Genomic DNA, 14,652 nt, shown 5'->3' with positions numbered 1-14,652 from the left:
GGTCCACACAGCAACAACTATGAAATGAAATTAACTGTATTTTTATTTTGCACCCTTTTACTGTGAACTGTGCTGTAAAAAATTTCCTACATGTATAATTGGAGTTAAATTTCTTTGACTTTAATGCCATGACAAAGGTCACAAATATGAAGTGAAAGGCCACAAATGTCATCTAAATGCCATTACATGATGATGTCATTGGTGACAAATGGCCAATTATCCTGGCTGTGATTATCAGAACAATCTAAACCATGTCAGTCACTTCAGTGACAAGTGATGCCTAATTAAATTGCTCTATTCCTCTATTGCCATGGACATGGACACAATTTACTACAACAAAATCCCTCTAGAAGTCCACTGCTGAGTTTTTCCATACCGATTACTGCGTATGTTTAGAGTTACAGACTATATGAATATTCATCTGATTGGGCTTGATCAAAGTGAATTATGCAACTGTGCCATGAAACATTGATTGCAAGAGTGTCATCAGTTTTTCAGTTGAAGATTTAAATATAATGTTATAACTTTCCATTTCATATTTACCATGCAGGTGAGTCCAACCATCAAAGATCAGACAGAGGGAGAATTGCACAATTATAATTGATTAGGATTCAGTTAAACCTCTTATATGAACTCTTATATGATAAAGAAAATAACAAGATTCCAAGATCTTTTTAAACACTTTCATTCCCCAGATAAACACAAACACCCCTATCACATTCATCATAAGACTGTAATTTCATAAACTCGTATCAGAAACTACTATCTTTAACACAATTCTAGATGTATTCTCTTGCCAAAATGAAAATAGGGAAGCAGAGACCGTGGCTGAACGAGACCAGGCTGATAAAACAGGCCCTTTGAGAGGCCGTAGGCAGCCATCAGAGAGTCACAAAGGAAACAAGGTGAAACTGCTCCTTGTCTCGCTGCCTTGATTTCATCTCACTAAGGTTAGGGGGCATGTGGCATGAATGTAGATCCCACTTTAGCTGCCCTCACATGTACCTCACTCAGAGAATTTGAATCCTGGCTACTCATTCATGCCTAGCATAAGCCAATTAGAAAAAAGGTGATGTGACAAAGACACAAAGACAAAGGGAAACATTAAAGTGAAATCGAAGAAAATATAAAAAGGACAGCTAAGGAGTGCAACAGGGATTCAAAGTCAAACAGTAATTGAGAGGACAGGGAAAGAGAAACAGAGAGGGGAAGATAGCAAGATTAAGAGAGGTAGAAAGTTCCCCGTAATGCTGGGCTGAGCAACGACCGGAGGCTTTCCCAGCCAAGCAGTTTGAGTCATCCATCGTGTCAGTGGGACTACAGTACCTCGTCGCAGCCCGAACTCTTAAAGATGAGTCATTTGCAAGCAATGTTCAATACCAACTAACGCAGATGACAAACATGACCCTTCACATAGACATAAAATCACTCAGGATTCAATCACACAGTTTAAATATCCATGACAAATGCTGAGAGTTGTACAACTGAAGTAAAAACACAAGTAAGTGCCCTGTTATTGAGAGACAGAGAAGTTTGACTCTTGAAAGAGTAATGAAGAGCTGTGCAGTGCTTAGACATGACTCGACTCAATGTCCCAGCATACACAAACCAAACACGGTCAAAGTAAAAGAAGAGTTTTTTTAGGTACCATAGAATAGTTTTTTTAGATACCATTAGTTATTAAAAGGCCACACCATGACAAAACAGGTACAACATTAAATATAATTCCAATATATAAGATAAACACCTGTTCAAAAAAGTCCAGGCAAGTGTGGTCTTCGTTCCGCTGGCTGGGAAGAGGATCTTGAAGCCATTTACATTTTAAAACTGCTCTGCAAAACACAGTGGTGATTGACAAAATTGGTTCCCTCAACCGAGAGCAGTGTGGTGGGATACTAATTTTGTTGTCTGGGAGATTCACAATCGAGAGATGCAACTACACAGCACGTAAGCCTGGTGATGTACAGTACCTCTGTGTTTGTGGGGATACTGAAAGTTTTATTTGGCAACCCAATGATCCCCAGTTGCACACTGACTCTGTAGTAAAATTAAATGAATTATGTATTACATTATTTCCATGTTTGCCTTTGTTTCACTTAAGTGATTAATAAGGTTGGATTCAATTAGATATGCTTACTTGCAATGATAAGGCTACCCCTGCCAAAACCGAGACAGCAGTTTGTTTAAGCTGTTTATATGATCGCATAAACAAACAATTCTCTATTATAATCCTGTTTACATGATATACAGACAGAGTTGTGAATTATTTATTTTTTAAAGATGAACTGCCTGCTCACCCCTTTCACATTTAATCCAAACTATTACAGTCATAACACTGCAGCATAAAATTATAATGCCATTTAAAAAGCATTTGACCAATATCAATTTCAATACCAGTCGCGCCAGACAAGTTGAAAGGAAGGTCATGACTCACGCAGCTGTTGCCCCTGGCAACCCAGGGGTTTTTGAAATAGGATATAGTGGCAAGACTGGCGGGGACAAACTGTCCCAAGATCATTTAGTGATGCGTAGAAAAGAAAAGAGAGAACTTGTAAATTGACTTAATAATTGTCACTTTGAACTATATGTAATATAATGTCTATATTGTGAGTTCACCAAAATACCAACACCTCATTTCCTTTGCATGGGGCTTGGATTACACTATATTGCTAGCTGCCCAAAGGACGAAAATACAGATGGATAAAAGCGTTGCAAAAAAGTAATACTTAACTTAGAATAAAGTGCCATCGACTCGGTTCACTTAACTGTCATCAAGCTGACATTCCTCATGATGACATCCTCTAGCCAGACCCTCAACTAAAATACTACCTCTTTACAAAGGCAGATATTAATCTGAAAGAATGCCATCAGAGAAAAAGTAATTTTAGTGGCAAATTGGTAGACTGATGGGATGAAAGAGCCACAAGACGTTTTGGATCTCATTCCAAAAAAACAAAACATGAATCAGCATCAACGTATGTTGTTTTTATCTTGAGAGAGTGATGATGAATAGCAAGCAAAGTTATTAAAGGTCAGCAGAAGTCGCATGCCCCCTCGATGTTGGAGGAAAAAAATGGATCCAGCACTTCAGGGCAGAAGGAAGAGGCTGAGCAGTAGACATCAAATGTGTGTGTTGGCTACTCCCACTTGCCAATTAAAAAGGGAAGAAGCAGAAAACTAGAAGAACAAGGATGAAAGACTATGGACCGCAGTGCCGAGAAAGGCAAATATCAGATAGAGGGAAGAAAAAGCATAGTCTGCTCCCTGCACTCTGACTAACCACCTGCTCCTGTCTGAATTAACCCTTTCTTTACTGTTTGGACTCATCCAAGTGAAACTCACTCCCATAGCTGACAAATGGACTGAGGCCTCATACTTCCATTTTTTAGCACATTATAAAACCCCATGATTAGTGAAACCCCCCCCATGACTGCTATTAATCGGACACCAGAAGACCCTGCAACCAGTTCCCAGCTTCCTGGGGGTAATATGAAGGAGGCCAAGAATAAAAAGAATAAAAAAATTCTGAAAAACTCACAAACTTTTGGATTCTTTGGCAAAGAGCAAATCTTGTAGGGCCATAATAAAGTCTACAGGGCATTCAGCTTGGAATCAAAAAATGGATGCCCTATCGAAACGGTCGATTCAAACCACTGGCTTGGTTGGAGTCAATCCTCTCCTTTTTTATCACTTCCTCCTGAGAGATGCCACTCCGCCGCTTCGTATTGGGAGATGTCCTTAAACATTTCCCATTTGCCACCCCGAGATTCCTTCCCCGTCTAATTACCACAGAGTCTAGTATGGCCACTGCTTTAGAGCCAGGCTGACTGGTAGGCAGCAATTTTGAAACTTACAGCGACTAATTGGCCAAAATTGAAAGCGGCAGGTTCTTATCACAGAGGACTGGAGTAGGGTTGGGGGAAAAAACAACTGACAAGATAATGAATGTCAGGTGATGTCACTGAATGCAGGAAAAAAGAATAGAATGTGGGAAAAAAGTAGAAAAAAGTCTTACCGAGAAGAGGGTTACACAAGGGCAGAAGGGGTGGAAAGATGGAAAGGCGGTTCAAATTCCAACAGTAATCCAAAGAACTTTGAAATGTGTTTATTTTTTGGGGGGGATGTTTGTTTTAGAGCAAAAGGCTGTCCTTATCTTGTCTTTCTGTCAGAGCTTTTATTGATGTCCTTTTGTATATTAAGGCTGGCTGGAAAACCGAACAGACCCTGCCCCCTGCTGCGCTCATCAGTCATGCTTTTGTTCAGTAATTGTCAGGTGCTCAACACATAATTGTATCACGGAAAAACAGCCTGCAACCAGGAGTAAACTAGACAAACCAATGACTGTTGCAAAAGTGGAGGGAGGTTGTATAGAAATGGCTTGTAGTCGGGACCTCGTCAAAACTCTGCTTTGTGATTGATGCAAAATATGCACTCAATTATAATATAATACTCTATGTGCTGTTAAGTGCATGAATTTACTTTGTATTTCTAGTTGAGTGGCCCAGTAGGAAACAAATCCCTAACTGGAGCAGCCGCAGTGAATCATTCCATATAATGAAGGACTACAGAGCCACTTTTATTACAATCTGTCTCATAGAACCTTTATTATAAAGCAGCACCAGCGTCATATTTGCACTTCCAATATTAGAGTCATGCATTTTATTCATGTGACATCTCATCCTTTGGGGAGTTCAATGTTTATGTAAACCTTACCTTTAAACGAGACAGGCCCCTTGCGGTTTAGCTTTGGGGGCCATGCATGAACAATGATGGTATTCCTCTCACATCTGCTCAGCGTGATAACATCTCTCTTAATGTCAATGGAAGCTGTCTATTTGCTTTAATGGAAGACTATACAATTTGTGCAGTGCTTCACATAAATAAAATAACATGAACAAAAGTAGAAAAATAAACAATTAATTTATGAAATAAAAACATTGGGAACACATGCAACAGAAAGATAATAATGATGGTTTTCTTTTTAGTTACCAAAAACTAGAAATTAGCATTGAATTTGTATTGTAAACTTAGATGAAGCTCCAAAATGACTGGATGCTACATTTCCCATGGTGCCACTTGACAGAATCTTTCATAACACTTAACACATTACAGTACGTGCAAACAGCCAGATTACTTTTTATGGTGGCATACTGATAAATGAATCAATGAACTAATGAATTGGGGGGGGGGGGGGGGGAGATATCTAACTACTTGTTGTAATCCTGTCTGAACACTATCAAACTGTCAAAGTCTTTGGTACATCAGCCAGTTCTACCGGGGCTAAATACGAGAATTAGTCATCTAGAATCACTAAGATTGTTCCATGAAGTTCATTGAGAAATTAATGACTTTCATAACTCACTTGTGAAAAAAAATGTGAACGTCTGCTCAATTTCAACATCTTAGTATTTATGGCAACTTGGCAAAGAACAGACGTCAGATTTCTTCTTTTCTTCCCAAAGAACCTACACCCCTAACATCCTGCTCGAAATGAGGGGATTTAAATGAAGATGGGCAAAGAGCCGAAGGGGATTCTTTAGTTAATCCTACTCCCCTGCTCAAACAAATATCTCATCAAATCCTTCAACTCTGAAATGAGGTCAAAAGCCAAGGATAATGAGAACTGGAACGTATGGGAAAGATCATCTGCAAAGGACAAAGGATCCATCCATCTGCTTTTCCCTCCTTATCCCTCAATCATTCTTGTCGCTCTGTCTTCATGTTTTCTCCCTACAGGTGCAGAGTCATTTGTCTCATGCATTCCAGTCAAAGTGTGGTGAGGTAAATAATGACGGCATTTGTTTTCTACATTAATGTCATTAACAGGAAGGTTGTCAAATGTCAACTGTCACAAAAGCCATTACAGGTCCAAACCACAGGTTGCATTAATTTAGTTTTATAGTCCTCAAGAGACTCATCAAGCGGTCATGTCTATTGACCTTTATTGTTTGTCATGTGTATACACACAAAATGCAAGAAGACAAAAATATGTTTTGTTCGTCTTTGTCCCATGACAAGTCTGATAATAGAAAGAAGCCCAGAGACACTGAAGAACAAAGTGTAAGTGATACAAAACGACACAGAGGAGATATATATAAAAAAGAAGAAAAAAAATGAAAACTTGAACAAGGATGAGTTTTTGGATGTGTATGTCTGGGGTATCTAGGGTTTGCTCCTTCCTGACCTGCTTTTCTCCTTCAGGGGTCATGCACACGCCTGCCACAATGCTATCAGCTGTCCCTTAAGGTGCCTGCTGAGGTCCCCTGTGATATCAGGTGATATATAGCTTTGATATAGCATGTAATTACTGGCCGTGAAGGCCACTCCGCCCTGGGGGCAGGGAACGGGGGAAGACAAAAAATAAAATAAAAAGGGGAGAAAAGGGACACTGGGGCCGTGATGAGAAAAAGGATCACTGTGGTTTGATAACACAAGTGTCCGGCCTCTCCAGCGAATTTAAACAGTGGGAAGTGGAACTACATCTGGACATGTGTTGCAGAGAGGCAGATTCAACAGACACCCAAACAATAAGCTCCGAAAATATCCCACAAGGAAAGAGCAATGATTTCAAAATCACAGACAGCAGTGTGTGTGTGTGTGTGTGTGTGTGTGTGTTAGTGTGTGTGTGTGTGTGTGTGTGTGTGTGTGTGTGTGCATGGTACATTATGCAAATGGAATCAAATTGTGCCCAATTACTATTCGCTAGCAAGCATGTTTCAATAAGAGCGTCATTAGCCTCCATCGAGCTTGCATCACGACACCACCTATAGGTGACATGTTTATCCAGCGGCTGTGCTTTATGCACGGCTACGATGCTCACGGCAGAAGGAGGCACGGCTGATGAAAGAGACCCATTCATTTCACCCTGTCTGAGTATGGCACGAGACAACCTTCATTTTGAGATGCATTACAGCACTCACAAAACTCAGTGGCGCGCTATCACTAACGTACTGGTTGCTGCTATAAGCTCTCACTTAAAACACCTTGCCATGGAGGCCGAGTATACACCCTCTGAACTGGCACAGGCAGTGCTTGCGTTTGATAGCTGAATATCAATGGGTCTCTCTTAGTGGCCTGGGGGAGCAGGGGGATTGAACTGCCTAAATGTGTATTGACAGCCCGCGAGAATCGGTGACATGACTGGGCATTTGCCGGTGATGGATGCGAGCCTGGCAAAAAGACTAAGTCGGCAGCCGCTTGGCTCATCTTCAGACGCAATGTGAATGCTAACTACTATGCTTGCCAGTAACCACGACTTAACTGGTGCCTACAGGAGAGGCAGGAGGTAGACACAGGCTAGAGGTGCTAATTAGATTTTAACCAGATTAAAGTAATGTTCAGATTATTACACTTAAACCAGTTTGTTTTTGTAAAATTATAACTGAAATTAGATTAGTCTCCAATCTTTGAACCAACTACTGTGTCCTTTTTTGGGGGGGAAATTAAAACTGAAATTAGATTAGTCTCCAATCTTTGAACCAACTACTGTCCTAACTCCACACAAAACTGAATGTATGCAGTTTAAATGATTTTGCACCAGGAAAATTGATACATTCTGTTAGATATCAGCTATTATTTTTTGCAACTGTGAGTGCCGCATTAATTTCCTTTGTGCACTGTACTGAGGGACATTTTACAGCAAGTGATTGTTAGTATGCATACTGACCTTTTTGGAGTACACTTAATGTTGTCCTCAAAATCTGAAAAAAATATATAGTAGAGAAATGCCAAGGATACGTTTGATGTAATTTAGAAATTGTTTCGGCATTACATAGTTTGTCCACTAGAGGACACTGACAAGGCTTTATTGGTTTATTAGTGCATAATCTTGCTTAATTTATTAAAAGAAAACATATGTAAGGAGGCTTTATTAAAATGCATGTTTGTGTTTGTTTTAAACTAGGACTACCGGCTCATGGTTCTGTGCTTCTCTCAACCAGTCAAGAGGTACAGGTATCTGTCCAGAATATGTAGTCTACACAGTGAAGGCTTTAAGTAAGTGTATGTGTCATAATTGGCTAATTAATTCTTGAGTTATGGCCCCTTGACTTTTCCCCACCAAATTCTAATCACTTCATCCCTGTTTGTAAGGGAACATGTGTGCTGGTTTTGTAGAAATTGCCACGACTAGTTTCTGAGATATCATGTTCATGAAAAGCGGGACATTCAAATGTAGAGACGGATAACGGCAAAAAAACGGATATCAGGTGTTCAGGTGAACATACAACAAAAAATTAAGTGGGTCTGGATACTGGATACTTAATTAAATAATTCAAATTATTTGGGTTGTTTCCTGAGATTAATAAACATACTGCATTGTGAATAGAAAGAGTATGAGATTACAAAGGTGATAAGTTACTGAATAAAACAATACGTTTGTGTGTATGATACTTTTTACAATTACAAAGTCCTTTGCCAACGGTGTATAAATCTGAAAGCAACACTGAATTATTTCAGCTATACATTAAAATATCAGTTCCTCCTCGCTGATGCATGTTTAATATGCGTCTAAACAACAAATATATCAAGTCACGTCTCTGTGCCCTGGTTGTAAACTCCGCCTCATCACAAGACGTTCTCTGTTCAAATTGCTTGTCTCTGTTTTGTTGCTCTTGTTTTCATTTTCTTTTTAACCCTAATGAGCTTAGCCAAAGGTACCTAGCAACGGCCCTGACAGCTCGACAATGAAAAAGTCGGGGGCGGCAATCCATTTTTTTTGTTTGTTGCGCTAACCACCACATGCTAATGGGTAGATGTGCTGCTACAGCCACAACTCTCTTTCTCTACTTTGGCACCCTCCCTCTCCACCCAATTTCAGTTCATACCACCCACACCTTCCATCCACTTAGTAACTTCCTCTCCCAAGACAAAGTACTCTGGCTCTGGATCACGCTGTAGTTAGCTTTTAGCACCAGTAAAAAGCCCCTTTAGCAACGAGATGCTAAAGAGATATGCTTTTCCTTGGTACTTTGTTAGTTTTGTGTTCTTGACAGAAGCGGAACCATTGATTTATTCCTTCAGGGTTTTTTTTAGTCTGAGTGGGCGGCTGCAGAACAAGGGGAGCCACAGGGTGCATCAATTATCTGACAACATGTTTCAAACTACCTCTCTTTTTCCCATCAGCTGCCTTTCACCCAACTGATTATCTGAACTCTGTGGCGCCAAACTAAAAAAGCCAAGAGCAATTGTTTGATACAGCCCAACGGTTCCATTAGAATTCTCAAAGACCATGATGTGGAACTAAAGCTTGGAACTGGACATACGTTAAGCTTTGGAAATAAAAAAAGATAGACAAATGTCCACGGCAAGTAGCAATTTAGATAAACTCCATTCTTTCTGAGCGCTGAAGGGTGTTTTGACCTCAAAGGAAAGAGAAACCAGACTTAGAATGATATCCACGAGAGGAGTCTTCATTTTGCTCTAAGTGCTGCAATAAGTCAACGGAAAGACTATGCAAGTTTGACTATGCATATATTCACTCCACACTCGCCTTGAGCTCTTCGTTGTCTTGAGTCCAGATTACTTGGTTAGAATCCTGAAACTCATGTATATATTACTTTAATGTTAATAATCAATTACACTGCCAAAGCATAGTTTGACCACAGTCCATCTACCATGACTAATAGGTCTCCATGTTCCAGTTTCTGCACTGCAGGGTCATAACTCAGGCAAACAAGGCTCACATCTGGCAGAAAGGCTCATCGAGCACATTTGTACTCTGACAAATAACTGATAATGTATTCATAATATTTCAAATCAACATTGATTTGTGTTGGAGGAAATGTGCAGCCGGTATAGACTAGCAGCCACGTATGGTGAGGGTTATGTCATATGTTTATTGCTTACCGGGACTGTTGACCCAATCCATAACATAGATAAGTTACTAAACCATGTAAAAGAGGAAGGCTTGTGGATTTATTTTCTAAAACCAAGAGTGGGTTTGTTAGCTTTACACTAGGTTTTCCCTTTTTTAAAAAAGGAAAGGAAAGGCAAACTTGCCAAGAATAAGAGATACTTTGAGATAAGGTACTTCAGCTACTTTCAGTACATCTTATTGAGACTGTGATGTTTCACATAAAAATTTAAATAATAAATGCCACATTTTCCACAAAAAGCCTTTGTATTTCCCTCCTTTGAGGAGAGAAGTTACTACTCCATGAAGCAGTCTCAGGCAGAAGCACATTCATTTCTGATTCTGCAAACCTCAGGTGTGAGTTACAGCATCTCATTACCTGAGGACTTAGTGATTAGGTTCTCTTTTAAGCCGATTACTTAACAGTATAAAGCAAATTCTGCTTGTGAGTGTGACTGAGTGTTGTCGTGTGCGTGTACATATTCATAATTGCAAATATGCATTCCACTTTTTTGAATAAGACCCCAAACAACACCTTTTTGTGGCTATCATTCAGTGTTATCCTTGATAGAACCTTTAAAAGACTTAATAGCGGAGCTGTTTTTTTATTATTGTTAAGGTACTTCATCTAAACTATATACAACAGAAAATATAGTGTAAACATTGTGCTTAAACCATTGATATAGAGTATATGGAAGTATAAATGTATTCCTACCTTTGTGACATGATCTTGTAGGCATCCGGTAGGTAACATCTTGTGTTCTCCATCTGTGCTGGGTCCGCGTCACAGATCTTATCATCAGTGCGACCGTAGTTGGCGCTCTCAATCATGATGACATCGGTACCTGGGCAGCGCAGCTCGATGGGGTAACTCTCGCAGGACAGCTCCCTCCTTACCACTGCCATGGGGATGGGTGCTCGACTGAAAGCTGCAAAGGAAAAAACAAACAAACAAATGGAACGTATTAGTTATTTGAAATCATTCCTTTTCTCTTGGTTAAAGGGTTTCCGCACTAAAGTATGACAAGAACTTTATGCTGGCGTTGCGGTTAGCTCCGCGCTGTATAAAAGAATCGCTATATTCCTGCAGGGAAATAAGAGAACAGATGGGAGGACTTGTAATCAAAAGGTCTGACACTGAGACAGATGAGAAGTGGTTGTCCACCCTGGTCTGAGAGTGTGGGCGGACAGGATGCTGCTTGTTTGGAGTGGGAGGATGAGCAATACAGCAAGGGCCCTCTTCAAGAGGGTAGAAGAATGGAGAGAGAGCGAGAGATTGACACAAATCAAACATAAGGAAATAGACATGGTGTTTGCATTTTGCGCTGAGAAAATACACATTCATTACATGGGCATTCAGCTGAGAAATTAGAGACAGATACACAGCGACAAAGAAACCCCAGCAGAGGGTGTCTCGTGTAAATTGTTAAAAATTGCCCCCCAGACAAGAATCTATAAATCATAAGAGCTGCTTCAGTCATTGTATATTCTAAGGTGACATGGTGCACCTCGGTTAAGCTACATGCAGGCAGGAGGTGATAGTTGCCTCAAGCCAAAGATGAGAGTCTGTTTGGCAAAAATCTTCTGTTTATTGTGAAGCCAAAACGGCCAAGAGGCCGAGTGGGACTGAGCGGCGGCGGCCTGGAGGTTCCTGTGTTCCCTCTCCTTGACACAGGCACACGCGTGCACGCCCACGCACGTCTGTGGAGGCTTAGATTCGCGCACCAGAAGCAGGCACATGCACAACAGACTGGGGGAGTTCTGTGTTTACAGCGAGAATAAAAAATGAGCGAGGTTCGTAAACATTGGTCTGAGTGACTGTAGGAGGACTGTGGCAGTTATAGTTTTTTTATAAACATCCTTTCAGACAAGTGTCTGAGCTGGATGACGTGCAGTGTGCACATTCATCAAGAGGACAGAAGGACAGAGAGAAAGGCAAAGAGAGCCTGATTCCACATGTGAATATAAGGCGAGGCCATATCAACGGAAATCAATTTCATGATTGTCATTAATTGTCACATGCACCCTGGCACCAATAAATAATGTCTTTTAAATAAATGCCTGAACGAGACTCTTTAAGACACTTTTCCAAGTCCTGAGCAGCAGGTGAAAACAATAACTTACAAAACAATGTTTGAGGGCCATTAAGAAGTAGTACTGGAGCTTTGTACAATTTAACATAATCATCATCAGCAGATAGACTTTTCCCCGTTGTCATGAAATTGTAACTATTCAAATTTCCCATTAAAAAAGATTTTAAAAAATAATCTAAAGATAAATATGAAATTAAATTATAAATACATGAGAAGCAAGTAAGATCAGCGCTGTGACTATATACTACTAATGAGCTTGTTCTCATGAGTCTTTTAGACGTATAAATTAACCTCAGTTCGCTAGTTTGGCATTTGTGCTGCTACCTAGGGCTAAACAAAAATGACAGATCGTCACTCTCGTTTGACAGTGTAATTTTAGGTTAACTTCCCAGTCCGGTTGGGGTATTTTAAACCTCGCTCTAATCGATAGTTCATAGTTTGACCAAAAGCAAATAGGTATTTATTATTTTTGTAAATTATGATATATGTTGTACAGGTGCAGGTGACATAGGCGGTCTTTAAATTGCATTTTTGTGAGGATATACAATCTGCCATTTCCAGTTCTTTAAATGCCAGGTATCACTTCCAGTGCACGTGAATAATGCAAGACAAGACAACACAAAGCCGCACACTGAGGTGAAACAACAAAAGCAGCCCCTCATCGTCGCGTCATTTGATTTTGTCTCAATCATTCAAGCCCCAACACAGTAAAGCCCACTTGCCATTGAAACATCACACATTGGAATACTTGTATTCCATGTGGTGATGAAAGCCATCAATTATCCTCCCCTTAATGGGAAGATTTATTCCACCCCCTGAAAACTACTGGTCTGGATTGCACCAAACTTCTTTGAAACTAACAAAAGCAAAGAAAAGAGAGAACATAAGTTGACTAAGGCAGGTGCACTTCAGTAAACGACAGAAAGATGAATTGACTCGAAAAAAGGCCAATTTTACCTCCGTTTATTGATTTTCTTGCTTTTGTGCGTGGATTCTTTATTTTTAGACAAGCTGCCACCCAAAGCGTAGAAAAATACACAAAAAAACAACGTTCTATTATGAAATGGATTAATGTGATCTGCATTTGCTGGAAAATCCCAAAACTTGATATTAGCTTTCTAACTTTGTAGTGACTATGGCTGAATTCATGTCAGTGGCCCCAAAAAAAATCATTAAAATAAACAATGCCGTCAACGTGGACACCAGCAATCCCCTAATGTAAGCAAGTAAATGCATGCCAGTGACGTCTCGGATTACCCAGCTAGTCAACAACTGTAGTGTAATTACATTTGTGCCCGGAGGCGGTGATTGATAGGGCTCATATTCCGCGGGTGCCAGAGAAGGCATCCTGTCCCACTTGCACGTATCGCTGTCTACCTGCACACATCATTGACAGAGCTATCGAAAATCGAAACACTCTTATTGAAAGTCCATCCTCTGATCTAAGTTCCCCCGTTCTGGTCACTTCATCTCGCTTCCTACCTCTCCAGCTACTTCTTGAGGGGAGCATTTATATGCAGTGTGTATCTCTTTTTTTTTCACTGCAGATTCTCGCTGGATAATTCTTCTGACAACTGCTGAATACGGGTGGGAAAAGTAGAAGTTTGAAGAAAGAAAGCTGTATATGTCACGCCGGATTTTTCCATTACTTTCACACCACAGAGCACTGTTTTTAATCATGACGCCTGCAAATGACATAATTCACAAATGAATATAAAAAAAATGCAATTACACACCAAAAAGGGCAACAGAAAGGTCAGGGAGAAAAATGGTCATTTGGAAAATGTCGCTCCCCCGCAGAGCTTTTAAAATTCACACCGAGGGGGAAATGCTTTGGAGTTTTCATAGTGGGTTTGTTGATAGCGATACTGAGCAAGACAGGAGATATTTCGCTGTTTAAAAGCCAAGCTTATTCTTGGGTCACTGACATGGGGCTCAGACCCATCACCTTCCCCGACCCAGCGGGCACTGTGTGGCTGGAGCAGAGTAACAATGGCATTTCAAAGTCTTCATTAGTAACGAAACGGGGGCCCTCAGGGGGCTTGTATTTCATTTCATCTCCAGGGGAAAATGTGCGGGAGTTCAACCACCACACTGGAATACAATGAGCCCTGACTAAATGAGCCACCGTCACTTGGATAAACGGATGTCTGGGAGTGCTCTCAACAAGAGAAACATGGTTTTAAGATCTTTTTCACATTTCAACTGAAGTGGATAAGCCGGGACACATTGGATAATTTTCCAATAAATAATTGTGCTCTCTGCAATTTTAGGCAAGAGTCTGAAAAAGTGCCAAAAACGTTCCCAGTACGGGGGGAAAATGTTTAGTCTATTAATCTGTGAAGATCCAGTTTTTTTTTGATTTCTTAAAAAGGAGGCTCAGAGTTTTTGTTGCAGATACAGTAACTCCGTGAGTGTTTCAGTGTGTCGGGAGGGGGGGGGATTCAAATGAACTCTGACTCTACTGAATTAACAGAGGATAAATGGAAGAGAGAGGAAGAGAAGGCGAGGAAGCTGATTCAACCGATCAAATGTCTCTTTTTCTACTGAGATTCACTGGGTGGGTTCATCCCCCAGAGCTAGTGATTAATTAGCTGGATACCGTTATTTGATTAGACCAATGGGAGCCTGTTCCACCCACTTCCTATTTTGCAAAAAAAAATCACATTTTGCGGCGAGGAAATAATTAAATAAGTCAATTTGCAA

At 40.4% G+C, this 14,652-nt stretch overlaps 1 protein-coding gene across 20 annotated transcripts in view; it reads right to left on the bottom strand.

Moving 5' to 3' along the window:
* Positions 1–14,652, bottom strand: part of LOC118288653 (adhesion G protein-coupled receptor L3-like) — a 192,960-nt gene that overhangs the window by 109,074 nt on the left and 69,234 nt on the right. For all 20 annotated transcript variants that reach the window (XM_035615117.2, XM_035615134.2, XM_035615195.2 and 17 more), the window contains exon 4: positions 10,569–10,782. In XM_035615117.2, the coding sequence (XP_035471010.1) occupies positions 10,569–10,782 (214 nt within the window). The remainder of the gene's footprint in view (positions 1–10,568; positions 10,783–14,652) is intronic.

Source organism: Scophthalmus maximus, chromosome 12 (genome assembly GCF_022379125.1).
Source record: "Scophthalmus maximus strain ysfricsl-2021 chromosome 12, ASM2237912v1, whole genome shotgun sequence".
Classification (NCBI taxonomy): domain Eukaryota; kingdom Metazoa; phylum Chordata; class Actinopteri; order Pleuronectiformes; family Scophthalmidae; genus Scophthalmus; species Scophthalmus maximus.
This window is presented reverse-complemented; position numbering and strand designations above follow the sequence as displayed.